This window comes from Phaethon aethereus (assembly GCF_964289735.1).
Source record: "Phaethon aethereus genome assembly, chromosome: 2".
NCBI lineage: Eukaryota > Metazoa > Chordata > Aves > Phaethontiformes > Phaethontidae > Phaethon > Phaethon aethereus.
Genome location: NC_138582.1, coordinates 82,037,538 through 82,053,427, shown reverse-complemented (window position 1 = coordinate 82,053,427; position 15,890 = coordinate 82,037,538). Strand labels below are relative to the sequence as shown.

Here is a 15,890-nt window from a genome sequence, read left to right as displayed (position 1 = left end):
GAGTTGACTGGAGGGAAGAAGGTTGTATTTCCCCTCATATACAGAAAATATGAGCACCTGGAGAAAGCTGGAGCCAGCAGAAAGAATTAGGGTGAACAAGGCTAGCTGAGTCTTTGAAGCATAACTAGAAATCCCTGAGAGAGGGAGAGGATATGGAGGTAGTAGAGGGAAAGAGGTTCTTCCAATTGATTGTCTGGAGTTTGATGCAATCCTGGAAGCCCTGAAAGGCTGATGCACTGAGAGCAAAGGCTGACTGGATGGAGAAGAGCCCCTCCTATGAGGATGCAAGGGAAGATTTGCTTACAGGTTCTTTTTCTTTCTCTCTGGCTGAGAATTTGGAGACCCAAGTTTTGATTGCAAGATCATCAACTAAATAGGACAAAATAAAGAGCGCAGAGAAGTGAGGGAGGAGAAAATAGAAAACAAGAGGAATAGAAAGTTGCAGTAGTTCTGACTATAGCAAAGTTGCCAAGCTGCATAGAACTTCTGTGGTGTTGATACTTGCTTAAGGTCCTGAATATTTTAAATCTGAATTGGAGCCTTGTATCTTGAAATCCTTTAGTGGTGTTTTGTTTTTGTTTTTTTTTTCCCCCCCCTGCTCTCAGTTTGTATGTTTAAAGTACAAAATTCCTTGTGCATGTGTACTTTAACAGAGGATAGGATAGTGCCTTCATAAAATTCTAATTACCTTAGAGGTAGCTGCTAATATCAATTACAGTATCTTTTTTTCTCCTTTCAGCAAATATTTTCAGGCTCCCCCAACCATTTATTTCTCTAAACTCTTACACTTCCAATATGGAAAAGTGCTGCTAAAAGTAACTGCTAAGCAAATTTAGTATTATTATGTATTATCATACATCCTGAACAGTGTTAAACTTGGCTGCTTGTGCTTGTTACTTTGGATTGCTGATTTGCTCCTAGCTTAATTATAATCTATTTTGTTAAACTTTGATTGCAAAAAATCTGGTGCATGCTCTAAAACACTTCACATGTAGAGATAAAAAGTGTTTGTATCCCCCAAATTTGATTAATTCTGTTTCCTAATTGACGGAGGATGCCCTGTGTTATTTTTATGGTGCATTAGGTGGGGAAAGTATCTGTTTTATAAGTCTTCCTATATATTTGCTACCAACAGAACGCACTGCATTTGTATTATGTATGAACTCGTGGAGGGATGGTGGACATACCTTGCACTGAAAGGACATCTTACTGGGATCCAATTTGCAACTTTCATATGAGAGAGTAAGAATCAACTACAGGTGCAAATCAGTGACAGAAGAAAAAAGAATTGTGAAATCTGTATGAAAGGTACAATGAGAAGGTTAATACAGGAACTGAATGTCTAATATAGAATAATAAGAGGAAAATTTTGCAGGGTGATATCCAGAAGTCAAACAGCAGCATCAGCCGAATAACTTTCAGCAAGAAGACGTAGCAAGATAAGTCTCATTTATGAGTTTATTGTTTCTGAAGGTATGATCCTACATCTGTTAACTGGGCAAAATGCTCTCTGACTTCTAGAAGGTCTGAACTTTTTAGCAGTTATGTGAATTTGGTCTCCCTAAGATACTTAGATATAGTGCAATAGTATCCCTGACTAAATCAACATGTTCTTGCTTTTTGGGTTTTCTTAGTTGTTTCTAGAGGTGGCATAGATTGGAAAAGAAGATACAAAATCTGAAAGTGAATTTCTAAGTTGAGTGTCTCATTATGAGCCTGTGTTTTTAGTGATACACCTGAATTTTCAGGATTAATATAGAAGTTGCTATATCTTTGTTAATACTATGCAAAAGCCGTAGAAAATTAGAAAGGCTGGCTTTTCTATATGCTATTTCTGCAATCAAGGGAACTATAATCAGGGCATAGCTCAGGGCTTTGGAGGGTTTTTGTTAGAGTTATCGGGCTTTTCTTTCTCTTTGGCAAAGATTTGTAAGAACGTACTAAATATCTTTGTGGTACCCCAGATGCTCCATTTTCTGGGGATGTGATTTTGGTGCTGCAGTAGTGAAGGGCTGAGATGATATGGTATTTTTAAGATATTAATGACATGCCAAATTAAAACAATGTCTTAAATCTGTAGGTGACAAACTAAAATCTCTTCACTGAGACTATAGTTCTTGATTTGCACAGTGTGAAATGCTCACTTTGGAAATTCTCAGTGAGACCCTTTTCTCAACACAATTAAAATTCTCCTCTTCAAGCATGCATGGTTCTTACGTCGAGGTTTAAAATGTCATGAAGATATAGAGACTTACTGGCCTACTACTGAGCATGTTATTTGCGATACTCAGTATCTGCTAGCTGCAGCAGAGAGTGGGTTCTGTGACCCTACGGCCAGTGTGAGCCAGCCTCCGCGTGACAGGTTGCGGCCTCTACAAGCCCCTCTCGTGTGTGTGGAGTGGGGTGCTTGGAAGGGGCGGCCAGATGCCAGTCGCCCCTCCCCATGCCTCTTGCAAGGCCGCTGTGCTGACCGGTCCCGGGAGGGAGACACACATAGGCTGACCAGTGCAAAATGGGCACAGAAGAACTTTAGACTTATTTTTTTAGTATCAACCACTGAATTTCCACATAAGTTTTTAAGAAATGCGGGTAGCAGCCGCTATTTAAAACAATGCTTTCATGGGTGGTCACTTAGGTAAAGCAAGATACAGGATAAAGTAAGGTTTTGAGGCCTTTTGTTTCTTTGATTTTAATCTTGATCTCCTTGTCAGTTTTATGACTTTTGAAGACCGGAAGCAGATCTAGTTTTGTGGACACCTTTACCTCCAAGCTTCTTGCTAAATCAACGAGGTGTCAAGGTGTCCACAAAGCTAGACCTGCATCTTCACAGTCTGGTTATGACTTTTGGTTTTACCTTTATACACAAGCAGAATAAGGTCCACTGTAGACCCAGGGCAACAACATGACTTGGCCATGATCCTGCTTCAGCCAGGTCAGATCCCACGAAGGCTGGGCTGGGAGACAGGAATGCAACCCATTTCTCCAGAAACAGCACTTCTGTTACATCTCCTTCGTGTCCCTCTCTTCCCTTGCTGGGTCAAACCCCTGATCCTTGTCAAAGTAGTGTTGCATCTTACCCATGCTGAGCTGATTCTGGTTAAGGTGTAGCTGGCTAGGATTTGAGAGAAGAGTCATATGCAAAAGTTCGAGAAAGGGGTAAGTGTCTTCAATTTAAAAACATGTAAAAAGGTTGCATGACCATCTGCAAACGTAGCTGCTACATGCATGCTTTCTGGTCCACTCTGAGTGTGTGCCTTCCGGATGAGCCTGTGCTCACTGAAGATTTACTGTTGCTGGGTGAAGCAAATAGACTTCTGAATTTAGCTATTTTAATGGACAAAATCACTATGGCTTTGCTGTTCTAATAGCTAAGTAGAAGGGACATCTCAATAGACAAGAACATTTGCCATAGTCTGAAGAGCCACGCTTCAGTCAGTAAGTCTGGCTGCCGAAAGGATTTGTTTAAACAAGAGTAACCTATTGGTAGGAGATGGCTTTGCTTCAGTTTACATGAGGTTATTCATGTAAAAATGTCTTCTAAAGCTTAACCCTTTTCCAGTCCATGAAGGTCACTGTAGTCAAGTTAGATGTAGAAGTTACTCTAAAGTGTCAGTTGTTTGTCTTTTTTCTTTTTTCTTTTAATTAGTATGGGTAACACTGGCTGAACAAACTTATTTGTGAATGTTTAAGTCAGATTTCTCTCATTCTCATATTCTGACTATGGCACTTCTGTGTTCATTGTGATAAAATTCAAAAGGAAGTAACAGTCCGCTAGGAAGATAATTTGAGAAATGAATCAGTGACTCAAAAAGCATGTAGGTGTTAGGGTGACAGCTAGTTTCAGTTCATATAAATACCTACTTTGATAACAAGACAAAGCAGAAAATAGAAAGAAAAGTTTTCAAATAATTTAAAAACAAACATTATTTCCAGTGAACTGTCTTGCAAAGGAGAGGAAGGGAAATACAGTAGAATATTTTGCAAAGTGTGGTGAGTTGACCCTGGCTGGATGCCAAGTGCCACCAAACTGCTCTCTCACTTCCCTCCTCAACTGGGCGGGGGAGAGAAAATGCAAGGAAAGGACAGGGAGATCAGTCAGCAATTACAGTCACAGACAAAACAGACTCAACTTGGGGAAAATTAATTTATTGCCATTGAAATCAGAGTAGGGCAATGAGAACTAAAACCAAATCTGAAAACACCTTGCCTCTGCCCCTCCCTTCTTCCTGGGATCACCTTCACTCCCCATTTCTCTCCCTCCTCCCCCCGAGGGGCACAGGGGGACAGGGAATGGGGGTTGTGGTCAGTTCATCACACGCTGTCTCTGCCGCTCCTTCCTCCTCAGGGGGAGGCTCCTCACACTCTGCCCTGCTCCAGCCTGGGGTCCCTCCCATGGGAGACAGTCCTCCATGAACTTCTCCAACGTGGGTCCTTCCCAGGGGCTGCAGTTCTTCGCTGCTCCAGCCTGGGTCCCCCCACGGGTGCTGTCCTTCAGGAACAGATGGCTCCAGCCTGGGTCCCCGCGGGGTCACAAGTCCTGCCCGCACCCCTGCTCCAGCCGGGGCTCCACTCCCCATGGGGCCACAGGCCCTGCCAGGAGCCGGCTCCAGCGCGGGCTGCCCACGGGGTCACGGCCTCCTTTGGGCACCCCCCTGCTGCGGTGTGGGGCCCTCCCGGGGTGTGGGTGGAGATCTGCTCCCCCATGGAGCTCCATGGCTGCCGGGACACAGCCGGCCTCACCAGGCTCTTCCCCAGGGGCTGCTGGGGACCCTCTGCTCCGGCGCCTGGAGCCCCTCCTGCCCCTCCTGCTGCCCTGGCCGGGGGGGCTGCAGGGCTGCTGCTCCCACACCTTCTCACTCCTCTCTCCGGCTGCAGTTGCTGTTGCCGGGTGTTTCCCCTCCTTAACCCCGTCACCCCAGAGGCGCTGCCACCGTCGCTGATGGGCTCGGCCTTGGCCAGCGGTGGGTCCCTCTTGGAGCCGCTGGCACTGGCTCTGTCGGGCACAGGGGAAGCTTCTGGCAGCTCCTCACAGAAGCCACCCCGGCAGTCCCCCGCTACCAAAACCCAGAATGCAAAGCAATGTACATTTCAATGAAATTCTTGTTTCCAGCAGTATTAGTGTTGTAGGGTTTTTGCAATTCCCCATACAATGTCTTTAAAGCTGGCAACATATGCAGCAGAGTCGCAGTACTTAAGAGTATGCTATAACAGTATAGAATTACATTTTTGCTTTTTCACTTGGAAATATTTCCAGTATTTTCTCTAACTTGTTTTTTTACTTTTTTTTATCACAAGGCACCAAATTTTGGTTTTGAATTGTGTGTATTTTCTGTTAAAATGTGATGTTTTCCCAACACTGAATTTAGCATGGTTTGTGCATGGGATGTTTCAGTATGCTAATACTGTTGTTGCATTTTAACTGATCCAGTTTTAGGAGAAGGTCTGTATGTGTCTTATTATGCATTTCCTGAGGAGATATATATTAGTAATTAAACAAAAGCAATACTTCTAAAGTGTTGCTATGTATGTAATTTAATGTAATTGTGGAATTATAGACTGGTTTGGGTTGGAAGGGACCTTCAAAAGCCATCTAGTCCAACCCCCCTGCCATAAGCAGGGACATCTTCAACTAGACCAGGTTGCTCAGAGCCCTGTCCCACCTGGCCTTGCACACTCCCAGTGATGGGGCAGTAGGTAAGTGGGTGATCCCACTTACCTGTGTTTGTAACAAAGTTGTATACAATTTTACAGTAACAGGTATTATCTTATTTCAGAACCATAAGAAAAAAATGAAAATAAGGCATAGATTTGATGCAAATTTAAAATTTTCGGGTGTAACTTCGACAAGTACTAGGTCAGACAAAACTTCTGTAATTGTATTTAAAGCTCACTGTGTTTCAGCTGCTGATGCTTTGAGATAAAATGCTTAAAGTACCTTTTATGGACCTATAATATATTAAATATTTATTTTCTTAGAATGTAAATGTGCATGTTAATGAGAAGTGATTCGGCAATCTATTATGAAAACCTGTCTCTTGAATATGCGGTTTTGCTTGCAGTTTAGCATTTGAATATGACCCAGCTGAAAATAGTCCTGGACCCGAGCCCACTTCTGTTGGAGAAAGTATTCCTGTTGTCTTGGGACAGGGGGAAATGGGAGCCACCATGAGTTCCCGTGCCAATTCAAACTATCCAAATTTCCTTCCGAGCAGAGCCAGCATTTAATTTGTATTTGTTTCCAGGCCAAAGACCATGTGGACATTGGTTCTCTGGACCTTACAGTAATAATCCATTTGCTATTAACTGTTGTTAATGGACTGTTGTTCAAAAATACTGCATGTTTAATAAGAATCATAAAGCAGACTGGATCTCCAGTACACGGTGCTGTAACAGAAAGATAATGGGCTACAAGAGAGATTAATAAGATTTTTGAGTCGTAAAAGCATTAAGTCAGCTTAAATCTATTGGTTAAGCCGCTCAAAACTGGTAATGCATTAATCTTGAGCTGTGGTGTGTGAGCACAGGCGTTGCTGGCATGCATTAAGACATCTACGTGATCACCTTGTGCTTAGCTCTTTTGCAGACTGAGTTAGCAGTAGCAGTCCCCTAAGTCTTACTTAAGGTGAAATATGCAGAAGATGGGTTAACGAAGCATACACAGTGACTCTCAGTAGCAAGTGTCTGGTTTTACCTGCTTTATGGATACCAGGATTACAAACTTGGGATGGCTATGGCTATTTCTTCTGTCATAGAGCCATCCATCTCGCTTTGGACTCTTGAGCCCGGTTTGACCCTCCTTCTGCTGGTGGATCTGACTTCCACCCTGTAAGGACTGCAAAAGCCTCGCTCAGTGGTGGTTGTGAATCTTAGCTTGACTATTCCCATGCTGCTTCTGCACTTTTTTTATTTCAGGTTTGTGCAGTTAAAACCCCAAGTGAAAAGCACTGCTACGATCTGTTGAACTGGTGTAAAGGTCTTCTAGTCCAGAAGTGGCATGTCATTTAGAAATTCGTTTGATGGTTATTTACTTCAATGGTTTTGAAAATGACAATGTTGTTTGTTGTTTTTTTCTCATTCTTTTTGAACCCCTGTTTTATATGTGTGTGTTTTGTTTTTTTTTTTCCTCTGCCTAGACCTGGTTAACCATTTCTGTGAACAGGTCCTCAATTTTTTACTTTGTCCCTACTTTCCTGTCGTAGCCCCATCTTCCCCTGGTGTCGACTCCGTACCCTTACAGCGCACAGGCAGTCAACACGGCACACAGAACGCAACAGCGACCTTCCAGAGGGCCAGCTATGCAGCCGGCCCAGCCTCCAATTACGCAGACCCCTACCGACAGCTGCAGTATTGTCCTTCTGTTGAATCACCATACAGCAAATCTGGGCCAGCCATCCCACCTGAAGGGACCTTGGCTAGGTCACCTTCCATTGATAGCATTCAGAAAGATCCCAGGTGGGTGAAACCTTCATTGTCTACTATTTCTTGCTCATGCAGAGGTTTAATTGCAGTTTGCTTTGTATATTTCTGCTGTTGAATATTAAAAAAAAAAAAAAAGCAAAACCCAACCACGTGATTGTACATGAAAGCTTTTGTTTGCATAACAGTTTTCTCCTAATGCTTTACCTTGGAAGGCTCTCATGAGCTCTTCTTTGAAACGAAACGATAGGTGTGGTGTTGAATATGTGTGTTTAGCCCACTTTCAGTAGTGCCACCCCTCAAAAGCTTATGAAAAGTAATTTTCTCTGAAAATGGGAGGAGTGGTATGACTGTTTTGATTCTGTAACCATTGTGGATTGAATTTTCAAGTTGATCCTTGGGAAGAAGTTGTTAACAGTTCTTTGTCCATAAGAGCTGCAGAAAAGGATATTCTGGTAGTGGGCAATGAGAGTGAGCAATGTAGAAGCAACGCGTATTCAGGCTTATGCTTCACGCTGTGTGTTGTGCAGGCTTCCAATGCCAGTACGTGGTAACAGAATGTATGTACTACAACTTTGCAGAAATGGTTGTTACTGTGCATGCTTTCTAAATATATAGCACAACTTTTAATGTTGCCCTGAGGCTTGACTGTCCCCATACACCTAGGGGAGGTGCAAGGTGGAAACTTTATAGCCATACCCCAAGCAGTTAGATGGATTAGAGAGAGACAGTTTTCTGCAAAATTATTTGACTTCCACGATAACAGCAATGGAAATACTAACTGTAATCCTCAATGCAGTTGGTGATTTTGTTCAGTTTTCTAATGGAAAAGAAAGCAAGTCTCTTTGGTAACTTAAGTTTAAACTTGTTGAAAGTGTTAATTTATGCAAGGTTTTTCAATGGCAGATGGTGTGATTGATTTATTTATTTTTGTGATGGGTAATACTAATGTGTGATGGGTAATTTGTAATGATAATGTGTGATGTAGTAATTTGTGATAGGTGATATTAATAAAATACCGTATTTAATGATGGGAGAGGCCAAAAATTTGCCCCCAACAAAAATGTTGGAGGTGTTTAAACAACAATTTGAAAAGACTTATTTCCCTGCATTAAAAAACAAATATTCTCAACCTGATCTCTCTACTTGTCTAGCATTATAGAAGTTTTCTCTGACTCTCCAGCCAGGAACGCAACAGCAGCTAAATTTTATGGCACATCAGAAACGTCACTGCTTGCAGCTACTTCTGCCATTGCAGAGTTTTACTTGTTGAGAAAACTTCTGTCCTCAACCTTTTTTTTTTCCTTTAGCTTTTAGCTAGAAATTTGAAAAAATACAAACTGAATTCCTCCCCTTCTTCCCCCTGCCTCCAGAGCAAACATTGGTAACCAGAGGGAAACAGTCTTTTTCTGAAACCCTGCTATTTTGATATATTTATATTCCAGAATACATGGAGCCCATGGAGGAAAAAGAGCTTTGCTTGTAATTGTCTCATGTTCAGTCTTAAAGAAAGTTACATTAGGAGTGCACTAAACCAGAGGAGAAATTACTGTAATTTATATGAAATGTTCTTAGGAGAAGTATGATGATGTTGAAGGCACTAGTCACTACAGACAGGAAAGATACATTTACAGTATCTCTACAGGTCCTAGACATAATATCTTTTTTAAGAAAAGGTTCTCTCTGTTTAGTTGCTCTGCTATCACTTCAGAACTGTTAGCCAGTTAATGTATAGGTTATATGCTTGTAAAAGAAGATTTCCTCTTGCAAATTCTTAATTTCTCTGCTTTTTGGTTTTTTCTCTTCTTGTGATACCATTTGTGCATTCATGAGTATTGACTTCTGTAGGTAAAGCAGGAGCGAGCAGGCATCCAGGTATAAATTGAACTTTAGAAACTTTTTAGAGGGGATCATTAAATATTTTTACTGGTTACTACTAGATGGATTGGGATTTTGCACAAAATAACTTTTGTAAAAGAGGTTTGCATTGCTCTTAATCTCATTCATTTAATATGTGGACTGTGCGTGGTATCTCTTACTTAGTACTGCTGCCCTTGTTCATTTGAATAATTCTTCTAATGAAATGTCAGAAACACACCTTATTATGGGATACCTTAGTCCCCAGAAGCTATAGTCCAACTTGGCAGACTGGCTTGTGAAACTGTCTGTGGCCTACAACAGTTGCTGATCACTCAGCTACTGGAAAGACATTGTGAAATTGGAAGGAGTGTGGAGAAGAGCAACAAAAGCAATCAGGAGACTTTTAATACGTTGATTTCTAGGGATTGATTATAACAACGTGGATAAATGACAAGTGTGGAAAGGAGGGGACAGAAGACTTTCCAGATGCTTTAAAAAATGTTACAGAAGGACAGAAGTTATTTAGGGTAGCACATGGGAGGTATAATTAGAAGTACTGCCTTTAATTAAGAGAAGGAAAACATGGCCCACATACAAGAAGGGCTTTCAGTGGCTGTGTTAAGGTTGCATTGTATTCCTCAAAGGGTTAACATTTATACCTTACAGAGCAAGAAGAAAATACATATGTTGGTCAGCGGATGGACTTTGTCAACTGCTACGTTTTGAGTTTCTTTACAGACCTATTGTTGCTTTGGTTGGCTGGTTGGTTGGGTTTTTTTGTGACTGATGTGAATCATGGAGGGAAATGGCAGGCATCATTTTCAGACACTGAGCCTACCTGTCCAACCAGAGGTCCAAACAAAAGCTCACTGGCAGAGGAAAATCTGCAAGACAAAAGCGTACTAATTGCAGGCTTTTGATTAGCAGTTGCTATATGTCACTCAGCTGAAGATGAGAAATGGATACCCAGAAGAGAACGTACTCATCCTAATAAGTGATTAGAGTTCCTAAAACGGAACATTATTTTCTGGAATCTTCAGTGCATGCAGAATTTCCATCTGAAGTCCCAGAAAAATGGTTGGCAGCCACTGATGTAGTTGACAATTTTTTCCATTGTTTTCACCATGTAGACTGGATTACTAATACTCCAGTTTTACATATGTGTTCTGAGCTGACATTTGGCAAATGAAATTTTAGCTCAACATCTGTTCTGCATCATCCAACTGTCATAAAATGCAGTTTAATGTTCATTAACTTAAAGTTTAGGACAAAAACTATTTTTAAAAAGGAGCATGATACTTATTTTCAGGTTTGTATTAGGGGATAATTTTTAAATTCTGCATGGAGACTGTTAGCTGATACAAGCTCATATAACAGATAACAAAAACTATATACATCTATAGTGCCGGAGAGTGAAGCTTTGTTATTTCCTTTTTAAATAAGACCCTTATCACCTGTCAGAAATAAAACTTAAATTCTGCATATGGAAAATGGAAAAGTTGAATATCACAGAATCACTAAGGTTGGAAAGGACCTTCAAGATCATCAAGTCCAACCATTAATCCAGCACTACCATGTCCCCTAAACCATGTCCTGAAGCACCACCACATCCACACATTTTTTGAACACTTGCAGAGATGGTGACTCCACCACCTCCCTGGGCAGCCTGTTCCAATGCTTGACCACTCTCTCTGTGAAGAAATTTTTCCTAATATCCAATCTAAACCTCCCCTGGCGCAACTTGAGGCCATTTCCTCTTGTCCTATCACTAGTTACTTGGGAGAAGAGACCAACACCCTCTTTGCCACAACCCCCTTTCAGGTAGTTGTAGAGAGCGATAAGGTCTCCCCTCAGCCTCCTCTTCTCCAGACTGAACAACCCCAGTTCCCTCAGCCTCTCCTCATAAGATTTGTGCTCCAGACCCCTCACCAGCTTCGTTGCCCTTCTCTGAACATGCTCCAGCACCTCAACATCCTTCTTGTAGTGAGGGGCCCAAAACTGAACACAGTATTCAAGCTGCGGCCTCACCAGTGCCGAGTACAGGGGCACGATCACTTCCCTACTCCTGCTGGCCACACTATTTCTGATACAGGCCAGGATGCTGTTGGCCTTCTTGGCCACCTGGGCACACTGCTGGCTCATGTTCAGCCAACTGTCAACCAGCACCCTCAGGTGCCTTTCTGCCGGGCTGCTCTCTAGCCACTCCTCCCCAAGCCTGTAGCGTTGCCTGGGGTTGTTGTGGCCAAAGTGCAGGACCCGGCACTTGGCCTTATTAAACTTCATACAGTTGGCCTCTGCCCATCGATCCAGCCTGTCCAGATCCCTCTGCAGAGCCCTCTTACCCTCCAGCAGATCAATGCTCCCACCCAACTTGGTGTCATCTGCCAACTTACTGAGGGAGCACTCGATTCCCTCATCCAGATCATCGATAAAGATGTTAAACAAGACCGGCCCCAGAACCGAGCCCTGGGGACCACCTCTTGTGTCCAGCCGCCATGTGGATTTAACGCCATTCACCACAGCTCTCTGGGCTCGGCCATCCAGCCAGTTCTTTACCCAGCGAAGAGTAAACTTGTCTAAGCCACGAGCCGCCAGTTTCTCCATTAGAATGCTGTGGGAGACCCTGTCAAAGGCTTTTCTAAAATCCAGGCAGACAACGTCCACTAGGCGGGTCACCTGGTCATAGAAGGAGATCGGGTTGGTCAAGCAGGACCTGCCTTTCATGAACCTGTGCTGGCTGGGCCTGATCCCTTGGTTGTCCTGCACATGCCCTGTGAGCACTCTCAAGACCAACCGCTCCATAATCTTCCCCGGTACGGAGGTCAGGCTGACAGGCCTGTAGCTCCCAGGATTCTCCTTCCAGCCCTTCTTGTAGATGGGTGTCACATTGGCAAGCCTCCAGTCTTCTGGGACCTGCCCTGTTAACCAGGACTGCTGATAAATGATGGAGAGTGGCTTGGCAAGCTCCTCCGCCAGCTCTCTCAGCACTCTCGGGTGGATCCCATCAGGCCCCATAGACTTGTGGGTGTTCAGGTGGCTTAACAGGCCCTTAACTGCTTCCTCCTGGATTATGGGTGGGTTATTGTGCTCTCCATCCCCATCTTCCAGCTCAGGGAGCTGAATACCCTACGGATACCTGGACTGGCTATTAAAGACTGAGGCAAAGAAGGCATTAAGTACCTCAACCTTGTCCTCATCCTTGGAGACAATGTTCCCCGCCATATCCAGTAAGGGATGGAGATTCTCCTTGCCTCTGTTTTTGTTGTTAATATATTTGTAGAAGCATTTTTTATTATCCTTTGCAACTGTGGCCAGACTGAGCTCTAGCTGGGCTTTTGCCTTTCTAATTTTGTCCCTGCTTGACCTAACGAGATCCTTGTACTCTTTGTGAGTTGTCTGCCCCGTCTTCCAGAGGTGATAAACTCTCTTCTTTTCCCTGAGTCCCAGCAAAATCTCAAATATCAAAATATCAAAGATAGTTTACAGATTGATTCTTCAGAGCATTCTTTTATGTTTACTTCATGTCAAAAAAGGAAGAGAAATATGCAGTAGGACTCTGATATAAACTGTTTCATGCCATAATCTCTTATATGAAAAAGTGACATAGGGAGGGAAAGAATACAATATTTATTTTCTAATTATTGTCTTGCTTTTGGTTCCTACTGAACTATGAATGAGAGAAGTCATAAGTATTTTAATGTATCAGAAATATATGTTCATGTGATATTTTCCATCACACTTTCATATAAGAAAGATTAATCTGTCTCTTGGCACCAATAAATTACCTAAGGTTTGCCTGTCCCTAGGCATTAGGGGCACTGGAGAGCCCTAGAAATAGAAATGCCTGTATCCATTTGTCAGTCTGTGTGCCTTCCAATTTTTACTCCGGAATACAAACCTGAGAAATGTGTGTAAATTACTTAATTTTTGAGTTTTTAACCTACTAAGAAACCATGCACATGTACCACTGCTGATAAATCACACTTGCTGCGTAACAGATGAAAAATACATGATTTTCCCAGCCTTCAGTTAAATACATACCAATGAAGTTTTGCAATAACAGTGGTTTTGCTTGTTTATGGACTCAGTTGTATCTGGTTTGATGGGTTGAGTCAACATGTTTCCTTTACTGTTTCATGACTTCTCTTCTCCTCACTTGTTTTTATTTACACGCTGGTACACACACATCTTCTGCTCCTGCAAAGAAGCTGTCAAGAAGCTGAGTTAACAGCAAGAATTATGTGGAATACACTCCATTAAGGCTACCAAAATGTCCATTTTCATATTGCATTGAATTATATTGATCTATGCTTACAGTTTTCCTTTATGCCATACCCTTTTCCAAGATACATGTTTCAGAACCTTGAAAACTAGTTATTCAGAAGAAATGGGGTAATTTGGTGAATGAAGTTGTAAAGGGTTCATTCTTCATTATAGAGCAGACTGCAATAATGATTGGGCTCTTGTTTAAAAACAAAAAAACACTAACCAAACCACTAGCAGTAGAATCATGTTGCAACAAAATTTTTAAAACCAGATCTCTCGTAGTAGTTCTCACCTTTAGAACTGTATGGGTATTCGTCAGCATAGAGACAGAGTTTTCCAGGTGTTGCATGATTTAACTGTAATACCTTGAGATGTTTCTGCTCTGTTCTGTGCTTTCAGAGTCAATTTTCCATTTCATTAGCTCTGCTGGTCTTAATTTCCGTCTAAGCAGAAGATGATGGTGCTGCCTGTATCTTTTAAACTTTTAAATTGGCTTTCTTTTGACTTATGAAAGGAAATAAATTAGATCAGAACATTTTATGTGAACTGTGAGTTTCAAAGTTCATCTTTCTTTTTTTTCCCTCTACTTTTTTTTTTCCAAAAATATGCCCCATTTGCAAAATACAAGCTATAGAACTTTCTTTTTCTGTCTAGTTAAATTTTTGTGCTCCAGTAAAACTGCTTATGAGATTAGCACACCGACTTTGGAACATGGCCTGTTAAAAGATAAATGTTTCTGCAGGAGTCTTGACCATATATTTAATCTCGCTTTGTTCCAAGGGTTGTCTCTGTTAATAGTGCTGGTCTACTGTAAATCTGAATAGCAGCCAGGCACTCGAACAGTGTAACAAGGTAAGAAAGTAACAGTGTAAACCTGTATGTGTGGGAGGTTGGACATCTTGGTGGGAACATGTCTGGTAGCTTTTTTTGGGAAGGGTTGTCATCTTCAGAAAGAAATTTCTGGTGGGGCAGGCGGCCTTGCTATGACTACAGTACAGCTGGTGGCAACACTGTGGAGCGCTGCTGTGGTCGGTCCTGAGTTGTGGGCTTGGCTTTTCAGAATCCAGAGGGCTGCTGGTGCTGTTGGAGGGTGTGTGGCATAACTCTCTAACCCGAGATGCAGAAGAGTGAAGTTGATATTCCTGGTCTGGATGAGACAGAACAGGGCTTGCAGATGTTCCTCCCCACTTTTGTATGACACAGTGTGTGATAGGCAGCTCTCCTTTTCACTCAGTAGTTTTCAAAGCTTCCTCTCACCCTTATCTGAAATCAAGGGTAAAGGGGGAGGCGATTCTCCAAAGGTGGTAGTGGTAGGGAAGCCATGGGAAACATACTTCTAGTGGATCTGAGCCTGGAAATGTTTCGCAACATAGGCTTACCTCCAGAAGTAAATGGTTCAACTTCCTAGGTCCTACTAACACCCTGCTAAGAAATTTTTTGCATCAAATTTAAATGGCCCAGGCCCCTTGTATTGGTAGAACTGAGTGGATGGTGTTTAAGAGTGCTCGTTTTGTAGCTCTGTTTTAAGTAACTTTCATTCAGCAAGGAAATACCTGGTTTATTTTCCCTACATAAAAATTGTACAGTCTCTCAGGCTTTAAGGAATACTCCTTTGAGTGCGAAAAACTGACCCAAAAAGAAGATAAAATTTTGTGCTAAACAGCACAAAAATATACCAAATTGAAGAATAGCAAATCTGGAGCAAATTGCAATTCCTCATACAGATCCTTTCTATACAGAAGGCATGAATTTTTACTTAGTGCATGAAATAGTTTCGAGAAAACAGCAGGTATGATAAAATAAACAGCAATCTGTTTCCCCTTCCTGCTGTAGATAACTAAGGATGAAGCCTACTTCCTTAAAACAGGCGAGGTGGGAATCCATAGACTATCCTACAGTCTGTTAATTTGGGATTTCAGGAGACTTACTTAGCTGGAAACCTTGGCTGGAAAAGACTTCCCGAGAGAATGTTTAGTTCCAGCTTGAGGATGGCAAAATAAATGAGGAGCTAACATGCAAGTGTCAACTTGTGGTGAAGTAGAGGAGTGGCACCCAGAACTTGGAAAACTTATTTTTGTGTGTATTTGAGCGCATTGCTGTATATGCCAACCGTTTCTGTCTTTCCACCGTTTATGTCAAGGTTGTTTATAAATGGCTGGAGGGGCAGCGGACATAGGTAGAGTCGTTTCACAGTGCAGCAAATGCGATTCAGTATGCACAAAAGCATCCCCCTGTATTTGCTGTATTTTTTCCTCTCTAGAATTTGCCCTGTGTTGTTTAGTAACTTTCTTTCTCTGCGAGAAATGTTTGGAGAACAAGCTAACACACCCCACCCCCCCACCCCCAAA

The 15,890-nt window shown here is 42.2% G+C and overlaps 1 protein-coding gene across 1 annotated transcript in view; it reads left to right on the top strand.

Annotated features, from left to right (window-relative positions):
* Positions 1-15,890, top strand: part of CTNND2 (catenin delta 2) — a gene marked incomplete at both ends in the record, with an annotated part of 569,531 nt that overhangs the window by 298,943 nt on the left and 254,698 nt on the right. Inside the window, one exon of the mRNA XM_081996266.1 lies at positions 7,200-7,452. Coding sequence (XP_081852392.1) covers positions 7,200-7,452 — 253 coding nt within the window. The remainder of the gene's footprint in view (positions 1-7,199; positions 7,453-15,890) is intronic.